Source organism: Schistocerca nitens, chromosome 1, assembly GCF_023898315.1.
Source record: "Schistocerca nitens isolate TAMUIC-IGC-003100 chromosome 1, iqSchNite1.1, whole genome shotgun sequence".
Taxonomy (NCBI): Eukaryota; Metazoa; Arthropoda; class Insecta; order Orthoptera; family Acrididae; genus Schistocerca; species Schistocerca nitens.
Window position 1 is genome coordinate 514,612,163 of NC_064614.1, and position 17,080 is coordinate 514,629,242.

The 17,080-nt window shown below is 38.2% G+C and overlaps 1 protein-coding gene across 1 annotated transcript in view; it reads right to left on the reverse strand.

Annotated features, from left to right (window-relative positions):
• LOC126258163 (transient receptor potential cation channel subfamily A member 1) overlaps positions 1–17,080 on the reverse strand; it is a 441,338-nt gene that overhangs the window by 126,713 nt on the left and 297,545 nt on the right. Inside the window, exons 10-12 of the mRNA XM_049955623.1 lie at positions 2,057–2,223; positions 1,805–1,974; positions 1,507–1,651 (exon numbers count right to left, since the gene is read on the reverse strand). Of these exons, the coding sequence (XP_049811580.1) occupies positions 1,507–1,651; positions 1,805–1,974; positions 2,057–2,223 (482 nt within the window). The remainder of the gene's footprint in view (positions 1–1,506; positions 1,652–1,804; positions 1,975–2,056; positions 2,224–17,080) is intronic.

The window sequence follows — 17,080 nt, forward strand, 5'->3', positions numbered from 1 at the left end:
AGAGAATTTGTGCAAGGTATTTGAGATTCTATGCTTACTTTTTCTTAGGTTGCTATTTATCACAACTGGATCTCACAAGATTATATATATCTACAAACACTATACTTCAGAGGTAACTTTAGAAGGAGCTTTGAGCACAGTTTGGTCAGAAAGTCCCTACACTCAATCCTGAATGTTAAAATATCTTTGGCAGGCAATTTTACTTTCATCAGCTCAGATTGTACAGCATAACCTAAATTAGTTTCTTAGGCAGGAATAAGACTAGCCTCATTATGAAGTTTTATATCAGATACTGATTCTGCAGCAGGCTTAACTATTATGAATATCACATCAGTAAGAACAGATAACAAAGCAATGCACAGGAAAGGTGCCATGAGGACCTAACATTGGAATTCCCTCAAAAAGAGCATCACCTAAACCAAAACAACAGTCAAAAAAGATATTTTAGCTGGCAGTAGAGGATCTTTTGGGTACTTCAACATCTTCATGAGTTTCATATCGTGTTTTAATGAACTGAGACCACGATGATCAATCTGTGCAACAGTTAACTTGTGCAAATACTCTGAAATCCAAACAGACCACTTGCCATGCTTCCCCGTTGCTGTCATCAGCAGCTGCTTGGCATCGTGGCACTGACTGCAAGATGATGGAAGTGGAGAAACAGTAGTAAGGATGAACTAGGGAGTGGATGCATGACATCCAGCAGCTACACAACCGTGCCCAGCCAGCAATGAAGCAGTGTATCTTCATAAACAACAGTTTCATCCACTGAGCCAAAAACAAGATTTTCCAATGCTCTTATTTTCGAATTTCCCTGATTTCTCTAACTTGTATGAAATCTCCTGATATTCCCTGATTTCTAGAACTTGTGGCAACCCTGTGTTTATCAAAATATAATGCTCACAGTAACGCCTTCCTCATTGTGAGAACAGACTGGAAACAGACATATCCTGTACTACCATGATAATGCTTCTCTCCAGAAAACAAGGAGAATGCTTCATAGTTCAAAGAAAATCTTATGGATTTACTGGAATAGCCTGTTACAAGCTCTGAACAATGCTGAGATCAAGTAAAATATGAATCAGATGCTGGAATAATTCACTCAAAAGCCTGATAACAAGAATTCAGTATTCCTCAGACTGAATGGAGAAATCTGCCATTAGCATATGAGTAGTTTGCAGAAAGCCTTTGCTGAAGATAAAATATGTAAGAGATAAAAACAGTACTAATTACACACTGGAATTTTTGAAGGACAGCATTGGCTTTGTAGACTTTGGTCTGACATCAGAGTTAAATGTGAAAGAATAATTTCACCATGGCTGCAGAACATTAACGGATAACCATCAAAATGGAGATGGAACTGCATAGGGCTTTAATAAATTTTTAACCTTGTTAGTAAAATCTACACTATATTACCAAACTCATATGCTAAATTATTGTACAAAGTTTCTTTGGAATTTTATATTTTCTACAATTTATGATAATTATGAATGTTTTAATACTTACATAAAATGATTTTGAGTCTTTCTTGCAATTAGCTTTTGTAATGCACTTATCTTGTACTGCCTCAAAGACTTTTGGCATTGAAGCAATTAGAGCAAGTATGACACATGGATGTTTGTCAGATTTGAGAGACATTACTTCGCTAGCACTGTAACAAAATGTGATCAACTTAATAATAAAATGAAATGAAAGTTTTCAGTAATTAAAATACATTATGAAAAATATCTGGCCTTTAATTTTTAATTCATTTCCAAATAACTGTATGGCACTAAAGTTATTTTCAGGCTATAATGATAATTACCGTTCTTCGTGTGTTACCATAGCCAATGCTGCCTCAGGGAATTTGTAGTATATGGCATAATCTATGGCACTCATGTCCATTGAGTTATACAATAGCTTGCATCCCATTGACAACAGAAGTGCAATGGCATTGGGTTTATTTTCCATTGTGGCTAGATGAAGAGCAGTGTTCTAGAGACAATAAAACAATTTACTATTATTTGTAAGCCAGGAATTAACTGAATATACACTCAATTTATAAATGTGGACATACCCCATCTTTATCTGGCTGATCTAAGAGGTGAGAGTGTACAGAATGGAGTAACTCCATAGTCTGTGTGTATCCACTCATTGATGCAAGGTGAAGTGGACTGCGGCCATTGTGGTCCCTCTGAAGCAGAGCTCCTCTGTTCAAAAGGAGCTGCACAACTCTAGTGTGTCCTGAAACAGGCACATGCTAGGTTGGTAAAAACAAACAGCATTGGAAATTGTAGTAACTAAATGCAGAATCAGATAAATTAAACCAATATTTGAGATAATATATTAGACTTAAAGAACAACTCAGCAAATAATAGAGGCACTGAGTCATTGGTAGGCACACAAAGAAGACTGAAGCTTCTCTAGCGTTCAGATAAATCATTTTTGAGCTACATATGTGTACTCTGGTTCAAAAAACAAGAAATTTGAAAGCTATCAAAGTTTTCAGTATTGTCTGTCGGCCTGTTGATAACTCAACATCTCCACTTTTGGTCAGTTGTCACCTTTACTCCTAGATTCAGCATTCCTCCATAACTTTCGATGGAATATTCAGAACTAAAGAAAAGTAAGAAATTGGCCTCAAAACACTTCTAGCAACACAGCTGCGTATTAAGTTCTAACAGGTTTACAAGTGTTGGAAAATTCCAAAGACTTTAACTTTCAGTTTGTTTCAATTTTATCTAAAGAAATGGGAAAACATACAGTATTATATTTCTTATTTTTAAACCACTTTTTGGTTTCTGTCTAGATAGCTTAAGCATAAGATTATGGTGCTACACATAATGTGATCATGAATAACTGTGAATACATATCAAAGCAGTGACACATATTAGTATCAAATTCAAAAATCACAAAAATGAATGGCACAGAAAAGTAACTTTCAGAGATCCAGTAAGCATTTTACTACATATTTGTTTCATTCTATAGTGTCTGAAGTCATAGCAAGTACTGGCCGATAAAGCACTTAATTTTGTTTACTTATAAGCAGAGGTAAGTTCAGTCCTATATTTATCAGAACAAGATGAAATACTTCAGCACTGCCTTCCTCTCTAATTTAAAAAAAAAACGTTTAAAGATATTTCGCTTGGTCTGAGATTTAACAGAATACAGAAACTGAAAGTGATATGGTATCCCCTTGCTCCAAGATGTTCTATAATCTGTTCATACTGTCTTACATTTTCATATACAGCAAAGTATGTTATCAATCTCTTGTGAACACTACTGATACTGATCTAAATGTAATATCATACAAAAATGCAAAAACATTGGTATAACTCTGTGGAAATTATATCACTGTGAAATCTTTAACCAACAGCATGGTAGCTATGAAGAGCCTTTGTTCAGACCCTGGCAACAATTGTTGACTTGATCAAACTGCTGTTCAGAACACAGTTGGTCTGATCTGGACTACTCATGGTTCCAAGCTTGCATAAAATGATGCATTAACACAATTTTTAAACTAGAACTAATTTTAAAACTTAAAATTGATCTCAGTTTGAAAATTCAAAATTAATATTCCATTTACAAATACTAAGATGAGTATTCTGTTAATGTTATATTGGCAATGCTCAGAATATATAATAATTTATCAAAGGCAGAAAAATATAATCAGAAAATTTTGCAAATGTAAAGCTAGTAAATTTTGTCAACAACTATTTTCCTGGTGTTGCAGAGAAGCTACACAAAATTTCCCTCAAAAAGGTATCCAGAACAAATTATGCATCCAGCACAGTAATGTGGGAAGACAATACAAAAACTAAAATAGAAGAGGTCAGCAGGCCTATTGTGGTACCATTCATTATTCTGAAGGCATGCATAGACAGCATACCAACTACATTAACAAGCACAATAAATGTTTCAGTTTAGGCATTTTTGGATTAATGAGTTAACTGAATAACCACAACCTTTTGGATAAAGAACAGTTTGGCTTCTGAGGTAACTGAAGCACAGTATTGGGTGTAGTTGCATTTGTGAAAGTGGTACCTGAAGCTCTCAACAAGAATAACAGTGTTATGGGCATATTTCTAGACTTGTCCGAGGCTTTAGGCACCGTCAGCCACAAGATAGTAGTAAATAAGCTACAAACATTAGGTATAAGAGGAACAGTTAATCAGTGGGTCCAGTCAAACATGGAAAATAAGGTGCAAAGGGGAGAAATAGCTCACCCTAAAACTGATGCAAAATTTTTTGTGAAACGATTATCATGGTTACATAGGTATTCCTCAGGGGAAAATTTATAGGACTAATTTTCTTTCTAGTATACTTCAATGACTTTCCAGACAGTATCATATATGGAGGGAAAATTGTTTTTTCTGTTGACAGCAACATTACATTTATTGATAAAACACCAGAAATCCTAGATGAGAAGACAAATGAAACAGTAAAGGATGTGTACAAGTGGTTAGTATGTAATAAAGTAATAATGAAAATATGTTGTTGTTGTGATCTTCAGTCCAAAAACTGATTTGACGCAGCTCTCCATGCTACTCTATCCTGTGCAAGCCTCTTCATCTCTAACTACTGGAATCTACACCCCTCTGAATCTGCTTACTCTGTTCACCTCTTGGTCTCCCTCTATGATTTTTAACCCTCACAAATTCCTCCAGTACTAAATTGGTGATCCTTTGATGCCTCAGAATGTGTCCTACCAACTGATCCCTTCTTCTAGTGAGGTTGTACCAAAAATTTCTCTTCTCCCCAGTTCTGTTCATTACCTCCTTATTAGTTATGTGACCCACCCATTTCATCTTCAGGATCATTGTGCAGCCACACATATCAAAAGCTTCTGTTCTCTTCTTGTCTAAACTGTTTATTGTTCATATTTCACTTCCACACATGGCTACACTCTATACAAACACTTTCAGGAAGGACTTCCTGACACTTAAATCTATAATCGATGACCAACAATTTTCTATTCTTCAGGAAAGCTTTTGTTGCCATTGCCAGTCTACATTTTATATCCTCCCTACTTGGACCATAATCAGTTATTTTACTTCCCAAATGGTAAAATTGTTTACTACTTTAAGTGTCTCATTTCCTAATCAAACTCCCTCAGCATCACCTGATTTAATTCAACTACATTCCATTATCCTCATTTTGCTTTTGTTGATGTTCATCTTATAACCTCCTTTTAAGATACTGTCCATTCCATTCAACTTCTCTTCCAAGTCCTTTGTTGCCTCAACAGAATTACAATGTCATTGGCAAACTTCAAATTATTTCTTTTCTCTGGACTTTAATTCCTACTCCAAATGTTTCTTTTGTTTCCTTTACTGCTTGCCTGATATACAGACTGAATAACATTGGGGATAGGCTACAACCCTGTCTCAATTCCTTTTCAACCACTGCTTCCCTTTCATGTCCCTCCATTCTTATTACTGGTATCTGGTTTCTGTACAAATTGTAAATAGCCTTTATTGCCTGTATTTTACCCCTGCCACCGTTAGAATTTGAAAGAGAGTTTTGCAGTGAACATTGTTAAAAGCTTTCTCTAAGTCTACAAATGCTATAACATTGGTTTGCCTTTCCTTAACCTATCTTCTATGAGAGGTCGTAGGGTCAGTATTGCCTTACATGTTCCTGCATTTTTTTGGAATTCAAACTGACATTTGCCAAGGTCAGCTTCTACTGGTCTTTCCATTCTTCTGTAAAGAATTCATGTTAGTATTTTGCAGCCATGGCTTATTAAACTGACAGTTTGGTAACTTTCACACCTGCCACCAACTGCTTTCTTTGGAATTGGGATTATTATATTCTTCTTGGTTCGCCGATGACATTGTAATTCTGTCAGAGACAGCAAAGGACTTGGAAGAGCAGTTGAACGGAATGGACACTGTCTTGAAAGGAGGATATAAGATGAACATCAACAAAAGCAAAACGAGGATAATGGAATGTAGTCAAATTAAATCGGGTGATGCTGAGGGGAGTAGATTAGGAAATGAGACACTTAAAGTAGTAAAGGAGTTTTGCTATTTAGGGAGTAAAATAACTGATGATGGTTGAAGTAGAGAGGATATAAAATGTAGACTGGCAATGGCAAGGAAATCGTTTCTGAAGAAGAGAAATTTGTTAACATCGAGTATAGATTTAAGTGTCAGGAAGTCATTTCTGAAAGTATTTGTATGGAGTGTAGCCATGTATGGAAGTGAAACATGGACGATAAATAGTGTGGACAAGAAGAGAATAGAAGCTTTCGAAATGTGGTGCTACAGAAGAATGCTGAAAATTAGATGGGTAGATCACATAACTAATGAGGAGGTATTGAATAGGATTGGGGAGAAGAGAAGTTTGTGGCACAACTTGACTAGAAGAAGGGACCAGTTGGTAGGACATGTTTTGAGGCATCAAGGGATCACAAATTTAGCATTGGAGGGCAGCGTGGAGGGTAAAAATCGTAGAGGGAGACCAAGAGATGAATACACTAAGCAGATTCAGAAGGATGTAGGTTGCAGTAGGTACTGGGAGATGAAGAAGCTTGCACAGGATAGAGTAGCATGGAGAGCTGCATCAAACCAGTCTCAGGACTGAAGACCACAACAACAACAACAACATATTCTTCTTAAAGTCTGAGGGTATTTCACCTGTCTCATACATCTTACTCAGCAGATGGAAGAGTTTTGTAATGGCTGTCTCTTCCAAGGCTATCATATAGGCTATCATATATCACAAGGCAATGAACATAGAGAAGTCAAATATCATGACTTTTAGCTTTAAGAGGGAAAACCATTATACTGCCGTAAATTACAAATATACAGATTGCAGCACACACAGAGCTTTTAAGAATGAATATTGACTTCAGATGACATGGAATGAATGTATGAAAATAGTGGTGAAGAGAATGTCATTAGCATGTGATGCCCTTAGGATCATATCGTCAGCACACAGCAGCCAGCACCTTGTGGTAACGTAATGTTCTTACATACACTCAGTTCTTAGATATGGAATTCTTCTCTGAGGATCAAATGCACAAAGCATGGGTCCAATTATCAAACAGCAGAAAAAGCCATAAGCATAAGTAACAAAAGTAATACTCTGGCTCACTGTATACGAAAATTTTACAAATTAGGGATCCTTAGTATACCAACTGAGTTCATCTATTGATCTGTTACGCACATCAGGAATCATATTAGTAAATAAGTCACAATGGTCCTACATTTAGAAAGTCAAGGTTCATTCTCTGTCAATTCATCCTGATTTAGACTTTCTGTGGTTATCCTAAAACAATACAGAAAAAAACTTTTGAGAAGACTATAAACGTCAAGCCCTGAAATGACATTCTCCCTCTCTGATATTCTCCCCACACCATTCATTGCCACCTTCCATCAACCTCCTAACCTCTGTAATGTCCTAGTCAAACTGCATGCCATTTCCATTTCATAATCCATACTCCAAGGTTTCTACTCTGCAATCCTTACCACTGTAAAACCTGCCTCATGCGCCCACCCACTACAACCTACCCCAGCTCAACTACTGGTAAATCCTACAATCTCAAAAGGAAAGAAAATTGGGAAACCACACATTGTTTATCAGTTAACTTGTGTGCATTGCACAGTGCTTCATAAATGACCACATTAACTGGCTGAGTGCTTGAATAGTATAGAAGAACTGCCTACCCTGTGTATCACACTACTCAATTGCGAAACATGCTCTGCAGCATAACTCAAGGGATTTTCCCATGCATTACTAGTTTCCTTGCACTCCAGGGATGGGAACTTTCCCTCCAACACATCCTCACATCTTGATACCCTCTAGGATTTAACCACCATCAAATGCCTCCCCCTTCCCTTTCTATTTGTTGTGTTCTTTAGTCTGAGAACTTGTTTCATGCAGCTCTCTCTCCACACGTCTTTTTCATTATAGTTTTACATATATAATTTGTATTTCGTATGTCTCATTATGATTTTACTTTTTTTTTTTTTTTTTTTTTTAATTTTTGTATCGTTAGTCTCCTCCCTATCTCTCTCTCTCTCTCTCTTTTACTTCAGTCTCCTTTTCCTCCTAATTCTTAACTGCACTATTCATTTCTTTTAATCCTGATCCTTTTTTTTCTCACTATGAGCGCATTATATATAGATCAAAGCCAGTGTAGTGCTTGTAAATATAATTACCTTTGTCCTCCAACTTTCTCTGACACATGTCCTCCCCCTTTGTCTCCTCTTGTCATCACAAAAGGTGGATCATCACATCTGAGTGTTCTGCCAACCTATCTATCTCTGAGGAAGGAACAAGTATTTCTGCCTTCAATAGCAAAAATGACTGATATCTTGTGAATAGTTGCAGCTGAAGTTCTGGAGGATGGTTTGGCCAACATACAGGAAATCTGACAATGCATCGACCACCGACAACCATATGCTTCTCAAACAAGGGCTGAAAAGTCAACATGCATCCTGTCTCAAGGGTGCTCTGGGACTAGACAACGTGAAAACTGATGTGATGGCACAGCTGAGTTCTGTACAATTGGCATGCAAGGCCCCACAAAGTGTTCAATAAAGTGATTGATTGCTGACGCGTAGATGTGACACCGTGCCAAAGCCTTCATAAGGCACGTATCCCAGCATGATGCATGCAGTAACTGGAGTATGTGAGGACCCAATGCCAGAGGGACAATCACTGAATAGTTTTGCTCCTCTGTAGCTGGCATGAGGACCAACTGGACAATGTTGAACTGATTTTCACATAAAAAAAAAAAAAAAAAAAAAAAATTGTATACCACACTACATGTGCTCCAGAAAGAGTCCACTCAGGCAATCCCATCTGAACTGCTGAGACAATTTTCTAGAAAAGCAGGTTGGCCATTGTGGTAGCTGCGACCTCTTGCACCATCAAACAAAAAGCCAGCAATATCTGCTGCAAGGTATTGCCCAATGCTAAAACTAGAGCCTCCTGTCAACTGAACTCCGGATCGGGTCCTGCCAGCAACAGCAATAATGCATGTGCATTTGCTTACTGGGTGTGGACTGGTAATGAATATCATAGCAATAATTACTGAGAAAGAAGATCCAACTCTGCAACTGTTGGGCAGTCCAGTCTGGTAGCTTAGAGTGAGAGCTGAATAAGAAACCATGGACTCCATACAAAAAGAACATGAGATTTTTTAATGCCAAAAATGATAGCCAGCACCTTCTTTTCCATGTGCGAGTAGTTATGTTGCACTGCAGTAAATGTCTTTGATGCATAAGCGATGGGCTGCTTGTTGTCATCTGGGTTCTGATGCCACATTGGGATGCACTGGCGGCTAGGATTAACAGGTGACCTGACATTAAGGAGCCAAACAGGAAGCAGAAAACAAACACTACTTGAGGGACTGAAAAGCACATTGATAGTCTACAGACAACATTAATTTTAAAACCTTTTGGTGAAGCCAATTAAGAGGACAGTGAATGTGCAGAGCCTGGGGAATTGGCAAAATAAGAAATTCTGCCCTAAAAGGACTGGAGCCCCTTCAGGTTCTTGGGTGTCAACAGGCTTTGACATGCTTGTCCATGCAGATGATGCCACCTTTGCTGGGCACATGTCCCATAAAATACACCTCTGGTGGGAAAAAAATACATTTTTCCAGATTACGATGAAAGCTGTTCACAAAAAGGCACTGGAAAACAGCCAGCAGATTTTGTAAACGCTACTCTCATTTGCAGCCCATGATCCAGATGTCATCAAGGTAGTTTATGCTACAGGGAATGTCCTAAATCAACTGCCCCAAATATCATTGATAAATTCCTGGCACACACAAAATTCAAAAATGCAAGCAATTAAACTTGTTGAGCCCAAAGGGGGTGTTGAGCACTAAAATGTTCCAAAAAGTGGCATCCAACAGCAACTGCCATACTGTGTCATGAAAGCTGATATGTGAAAAATACTGGTCCCCCTCACACCGTTACCAGCAACTCTTCAACTCTTACAGCTTCTGAATCACTGTGGTGGCTGACTGGCTCAATAAAATACAAAAAAATGAAGCTGAAGTCCAGTAATGCTGCAACTCCACCTTGACCTCATCACGCACGTTGTAGGTAACTGGTCAGGGCAACAAAATTTGGGTATTGCTGATGACTTAAGGGAGACATGTGCCCCAAAATTTTCTGCCTGGCCCATAGAGTTCTCAAACAGATGATCATATGATCATATTAAAGACACCAAGTCTTGAAACGCAACTGTTCAAATGTGTGTGAATTGCTACGGGACCAAACTGCTGAGGTAAACTGCTTGATATACTAAATGTACTTTGTCAACTATTTGGAAATCAAAAACAGAAGGGTGTCTACACCCAAAAAATGTTTCACCAACAGCATATAGTTTGGCAGTATAAGTTATTCTACATTCTTATAACATGCAGAGATGGAGAATTGCCCCCTCAAATGAATACACTGTTTACTGTAAGATGCAACTTACATAGTGGCTGTTGCAATGTAAGGCAGCCCACAAGTTGTACATAAATTAATTAGGTTGATTTTTGCTTGGATTGACAAGTTTTGGTAGGGAGGACGCAGCAAATTAACTTAGATATCATCACGTGTAGAAGTAACTTTGGGTGTGCCCCAGGGAAGTGTGTTGCGACCCCTGCTGTTGATGTTGTGTTTTAATGATCTTGTGGACAATATTAATAGTCACCTTAAACTTTTTTCAGTTATCTATAATGTAGGACCGCTGGAAAGAACTGAATAAATTTTCAGTCATATCATGCAGAGGTCCAAAGATTGGCAACTTGCTTTGGACTTCAAAAATGGAAAAATATAGTATCCTGTCACTATAATATCCATGAGTCAAAGTTGAAAGCAGCCAACTCAAACAAACATCTGTGTGTAGCACTTTGTAGGGATATGAAATGGAATGATCTCATACACTCAGTTGTGAGTAAAGCAGGTGAAAATACAATCAGTCTATAAAGGAGATTGCTTGACTGATACCAAATAACACAAACAGGGGACACTGAATGTACACAGGCTGCACAAATGGTCACAGGTTTGAAGTTTGTTTGAACTGTGGGAGAGTGTCACAGAGATGCTGAAGAAACTTAACTGGCAGACTCCTGAAGACTGATGTAAACCATCCCAAGAAAGCCTACTTACAAAGTTTCAAGAACTGACTTTAAATGATGTCTCAAGGAATATACCATAACCCTCTATGTATCACTCACATAGGGATCATGAGGAGAAGGTTAGACTAATTACATCACATGAAGAGACATGTAAAAAATCATTCTTTTCATGTTCCATACATACAGGACTAAACCCGAATAATTGGTACAATGGGAGATAACCTCTGCAATGCATTTCAACGGTGGTATGTAAGGTATAGATATAGCTGTAGGCTTAGATCATTGGTCCAATATCTGCCTGAAACTTGATTGATCACCCACTAACTACCAACATAATCAGAATATGCTGGTGTGATGCTTGTGAGGTATCAGAGACAGCCTCCCAGTTGAGGGGAAGCACCAGGGACTCTAATTACCATCCCATATCTTATCAGCTGTCACAAATCGTTGCCAAATGACCTACCTTGTGGTATAACCCACACATGCATATACATGTGGGCAATACCACCACATATGCACCAAATGACAATTGAGGCAGGACCACTGATTTGCCTATGGAGCAGGAAAGATGCAGAATCATGGCAACACTGAGAACTCTACAAATTCCATTAGCAGGAATTAAGATGCTGTGACTGACTTGAAATCACTAAGTCTGATGCAAGCAAAGATGGGTAGTGCTATGATGTAACTGCAATTGAATTGTAAATGGCATCAACGTTCATCAGGGTCTGTTTACCACACACTTCTAACTTGACCACCTACTAATTGTCATACAGTATTTCCTTCATTGCTGATGTCGACTCCTGTGATTCCACAGTCTTAGCAACTTCAGCCAAAGAAAGGTTAGACAAGGCAAATGCCATAGTTTGGATCTCATGGCCAGATTTTAAATGGACAACTATGTCCTGAATTAGGACATTGGTGATATTCAAAATGACTCTTCTGTGAGAGACCATACAGGTCAGCAATTGACGCTGCATATGGCTGCCTGGGGTGCTTGAGGTGGTGGTTACACTGTAACCATGTTGCCACCACATGGATTTGATAACCAGACTTCAGCAGTATCAACTGACATAGGTGCTCAAAGTAAGAATTTCTAAATCAGCACTTTTGTATCTGCACAGACATGACAATGCCATGAAACTGTCACTGCTGGCATAAAATACTACTATACTAACTGATGGTAGCTTGACTTTGACCCCGGGTTTTTAATTTGGGAAGAGGGGATGAAATCCAATTTGTGAATCACTCTGAGTACAGATCAAATAATGTGACCAGCATGAGTGACAGAATTAAGTAAGGACAGGGATAACAGGGATTCACAGGTAGTTGATGTCCGTGTAAGAATTACTCAGTCAATTGCCCCCAAGCAGGTAAACGTTACACAAACAGACACAGACACACACACACACACACACACACACACACACACACACACACACACACATTCTCTCTGACAGGGTTCTGCACTATTCTGTTGTGTTACCCATGCCAGCTCATCTGCAACCATCTCAGTATCCACTGGCAAACATACTAAATAAACATTTCATTTTTGCTTTACAATATTTCATGAATAATAACAATCAAAATGATCACTCCAGTGGCAGTCTACTATGTTCAAGACAGTTGCGTCTCTAGTCTGGTCATTAGTATAGCTGGCTACCAATATGGAAGTCTCAGATTAGCTAGAGTGACAACTTCAGATTTTGCTTTATTGAAAATGTCTGGGACTGTGCCCAAAGAAACTTGTGAGACCCAATGAGAAGCTGGTGAAATAAAAAAGTAGTGAAATTTGTCATGAAAGCTGTTGAAGTAACATCAAATCAAAGGGCTTGCAACAAGCTGGGAGTCAAATGAAATTGTTACTATGCTCTTTGTAACATTGACTGTTCAAATGCTATCAGAAATGTACCACCCTTCAGCAATAAGTAGTACTCTCATCCAATTTTGCTGAATAACTTCTGCACCATGGTAATAACATTCATCCAGAATGGTTTAAAGTTCAGCAAATAGGAAACATAATCTGGGCAGAAGTCAGTAAAAACAGTGGATGCACTACAGCAAATGTGTAGTGGTCCACTGAAGAAGTTTTCATCAGAAATTATGCATGTTGACATATCAAACTTCGTTTCAGGCCTGTTCTCATACATAACATACCTTCAATTGGATCAAGCTGTTTTGTAAAGTTCTTCATTTACTATGAGACAACAGAGCATTATCTTGTACCTTTCCAGTCAAAGAATATCTTGATCAGTAAACAGCACATTGGTACTTACTGAAAAATACATATTTTCTTTTGAGCACGGTAACTATTTCCTCAATCACTACAGTGACTGAAGTCTTCATTCTGATACTGTAACTATAGTCCATTTAAAATTACTCAATAGCTGACATATGTCACTTACCACTACAGTGTTGCAACATCAGCTGCCGTCCACCACTAGGTTATAGGAGACACACAAACATGGTGGGTCACTTTACAAATGCTGTTAATGTGTAATGTGGAGAAATGTTGGAACTGGCCACCATGCGGTATGTTGGAAATGCAAGAAGCTTTGTTGACAGCTGATTTTAAGAGATCAATGACTAAACTGGTAATGCATTTTGAAGCCATGAATTTCTTACACTAACCACGACCTCGTGATGTGCAATGTACCTGAGAAAATGGCGATCAACAATCTGCTGCAGAATTAAAATCACAACGTCTTTGTTCATAATGACTGAAGCTAAACTCTATGAGCGAACTCAAGGGGGGGAAAATCAGTTTCAGCACTATAAGCAAACTATAATTTCTTGCTATCATTGGTTATGAGAACCTATCCTTACGATGGCTATACGAGCTGCCGCATTACCAACCAATAAGTAGTCCTCGTTGACACTTGGCCGCTGATTGCAGATGATACAGGCAGATTCCAAATGAATAAAGAATGATGGGAAGAGAAATAATATCAAATAACAAACTAAGTATGATGATGAAAATGACATGGCAAAGTATTAGAAATAAAAAATTACATTTAAACCAATTAATTGAATAAAAATAGTAAACTCTTTTGATTAGATTTAACAGTAAAAAAAAAAAATCACTAAATTAGACAAGATTCGAGCCTACAACCTTCTGCACATTAGGTTTGTGCACTTTTGCTGAACAACAATGTGTGTGTGTGTGTGTGTGTGTGTGTGTGTGTGTGTGTGTGTTTGGATCTTATGGGCTCTCAATGGTGAGGTTATCAGCACCCTTACACTCATTAAAACAAACAAATGTGGAGATAATCGCTAAAATTGTTACAAATTGTTGCACCCAAAACGACCACATAGTCACTCTATCTCATAAAACAACTCAGAAAGAGGAAAAGTTGCTAGACAGGAAATTAAAGCACAAGCAAAATGACAAACAAGCTAAAAGAAAAGCACAAGGAAATATTACTGGCTGACCACATTCAAGAAAACTTGGGTGAGCCAGTCACCCTGTTATCATATGTGATGGAACATGAAATGAAAGTGCCAGACCCATGATTTAGGATCCAGACACATGAAGAAAGAAAACCAGAAAAGGAATTTGAAGTGACCTGACCAATTGTTGTGGCAGTTTTGAAATGGCAAATGGTTCAGGTGTGATTTTAAGGGCTTTGATTAGAGGAAACCAGCTCCAACACGTGAAGTGTCAAATATCAAGTTAATCTTAATCAAATTGTATATACTCAGGTCACTTTTAAAAATGTACTAATGATGTCTTTATAATCATTTTCTTAAGCATTTATTTTCAGAGCAATCTTAAATTGCTTCTGTTTTGGATAATGGTCAACAAGACAAGCATAAATTTTGTTCTGATGTATTGCGACAGAAGATTTTCAATAAACATTGTTCTGAAAAATTCCACATATAGTCAGAGTTCTGTTGAAAAATCTCAGAAAGAATACAATGAAACCCACCACAGTCCTCTCAACATGTATGCCATATGTAAATGAATATCATCCACGGCTGGTCCTGCATCAAGCAAAATCACACCATCTTTGAAACACTGTTGAATAGCCCTCTCCGTATATTTGTTTGAGCACGTTTTACTAAGATTGCAACCAAATTTCAGATACATGTACAAGCTCCTTAATCTTTAAATATCAGCTCTAACAAACCATCTAGCATCTCATCCGAGCAACTGTAACTTGACTGTAAGATAAACACAGGCTCTACAACATACTCACTGTTTGAAGTTGGTAAGCTTTTGGAAATGTTTACACTTGTTGTGAACACAAGTTATAAATGTAACTTTTTATGTATTCCCAACACAACAGATCAAAAGGAATGTTTTGGGCCTACAACTAGACTTATAATTTCATTTTATGCACTAGACTTTCATGACTGATCGGGTCATTTTCAGGTGTTGCGAGTGATGATCAAAGCCACTGACTGGATCCAAGAAACAATGGTTGTTTGTAGGACCCAAAGAAGATAACTGGACCAGTCTTCAACATATCGTACATAGAAATGGAGTGGATAGACTGTGTTTGTATCTGAAAATATGCTTCCTGGCAAAAAAGTGAAGCATTCAGAGGGGAAGGAGGAAACAAAATGAAACTTTGTGGCTTGAGAGGATATGTGACGTTATTTCAGTGATTACAAAATTGAATCAAGTTTACAAAAAAACCACTTATCAGTGTGAGGTTGCATCCCCTATGGCCTGGATATATACACTGATTCGGTTGGGGTCCTTGATATTCTGGATACTGGCACTGGGATGAGGTTGATTTCCAAACTTGACCCACACGTGTTAAACTCATCATCATCATCATTTAAGACTGATTATGCGTTTCAGCATTCAGTCTGGAGCATAGCCCCCTTATAAAATTCTTCCATGATCCCCTATTCAGTGCTAACATTGGTGCCTCTTCCGATGTTACACCTATTACTTCAAAATCATTCTTAACCAAATCCAGGTACCTTCTCCTTGGTCTGCCCCGACTCCTCCTACCCTTTACTGCTGAACCCATGAGTCTCTTGGGTAACCTTGCTTCTCCCATGCGTGTAACATGACCCCACCATCTAAGCCTGTTTGCCCTGACTGCTACATCTATAGGGTTCATTCCCAGTTTTTCTTTGATTTCCTCATTGTGGGCACCCTCCTGCCATTGTTCCCATCTACTAGTACCTGCAATAATCCTAGCTACTTTCATATCTGTAACCTTGACCTTGTTGATAAGGTAACCTGAATCCACCCAGCTTTAGCTCCCATACAACAAAGTTGGTCGAAAGATTGAACGGTGCACAGATAACTTATTCTTGGTACTGACTTCCCTCTTGCAGAAGAGAGTAGATCGTAGCTGAGTGCTCACTGCATTAGCTTTGCTACACCTCGCTTCCAGTTCTTACACTATGTTGCCATCCTGTGAGAATATGCATCCTAAGTACTTGAAACCGTCCACCTGTTCTAACTTTGTTCCTCCTATTTGGCACTCAATCCGTTTATATTTCCTTTCCACTGACATTACTTTCGTTTTGGAGATGCTAATCTTCATACCATAGTCCTTACATTTATGATCTAGCTCTGAAATATTACTTTGCAAACTTTCAATCGAATCTGCCATCACAACTAAGTCATCCGCATTTGCAAGACTGCTTATTTTGTGTTCACATATCTTAATCTCACCCAGACAGTCTATTGTTTTCAACATATGATCCATAAATAATATGAACAACAGTGGAGACAGGTTGCAGCCTTGTCTTACCCCTGAAACTACTCTGAACCATGAACTCAATTTACCGTCAACTCTAGCTGCTGCCTGACTATCCATGTAAAGACCTCCTATTCCATAATCTCGTAGAACAGACAATAACTTCCTCCTAGGAACCCAGTCATATGCCTTTTCTAGATCTATAAAGCATAGCTACAATTCCCTGTTCCACTCATAACACTTCTCCATTATTTGCCGTAAACTAAAGATCTGGTCCTGACAACCTCTAAGAGGCCTAAACCCACAGTGATTTTCATCCAATTGGTCCTCAACTAATACTCAC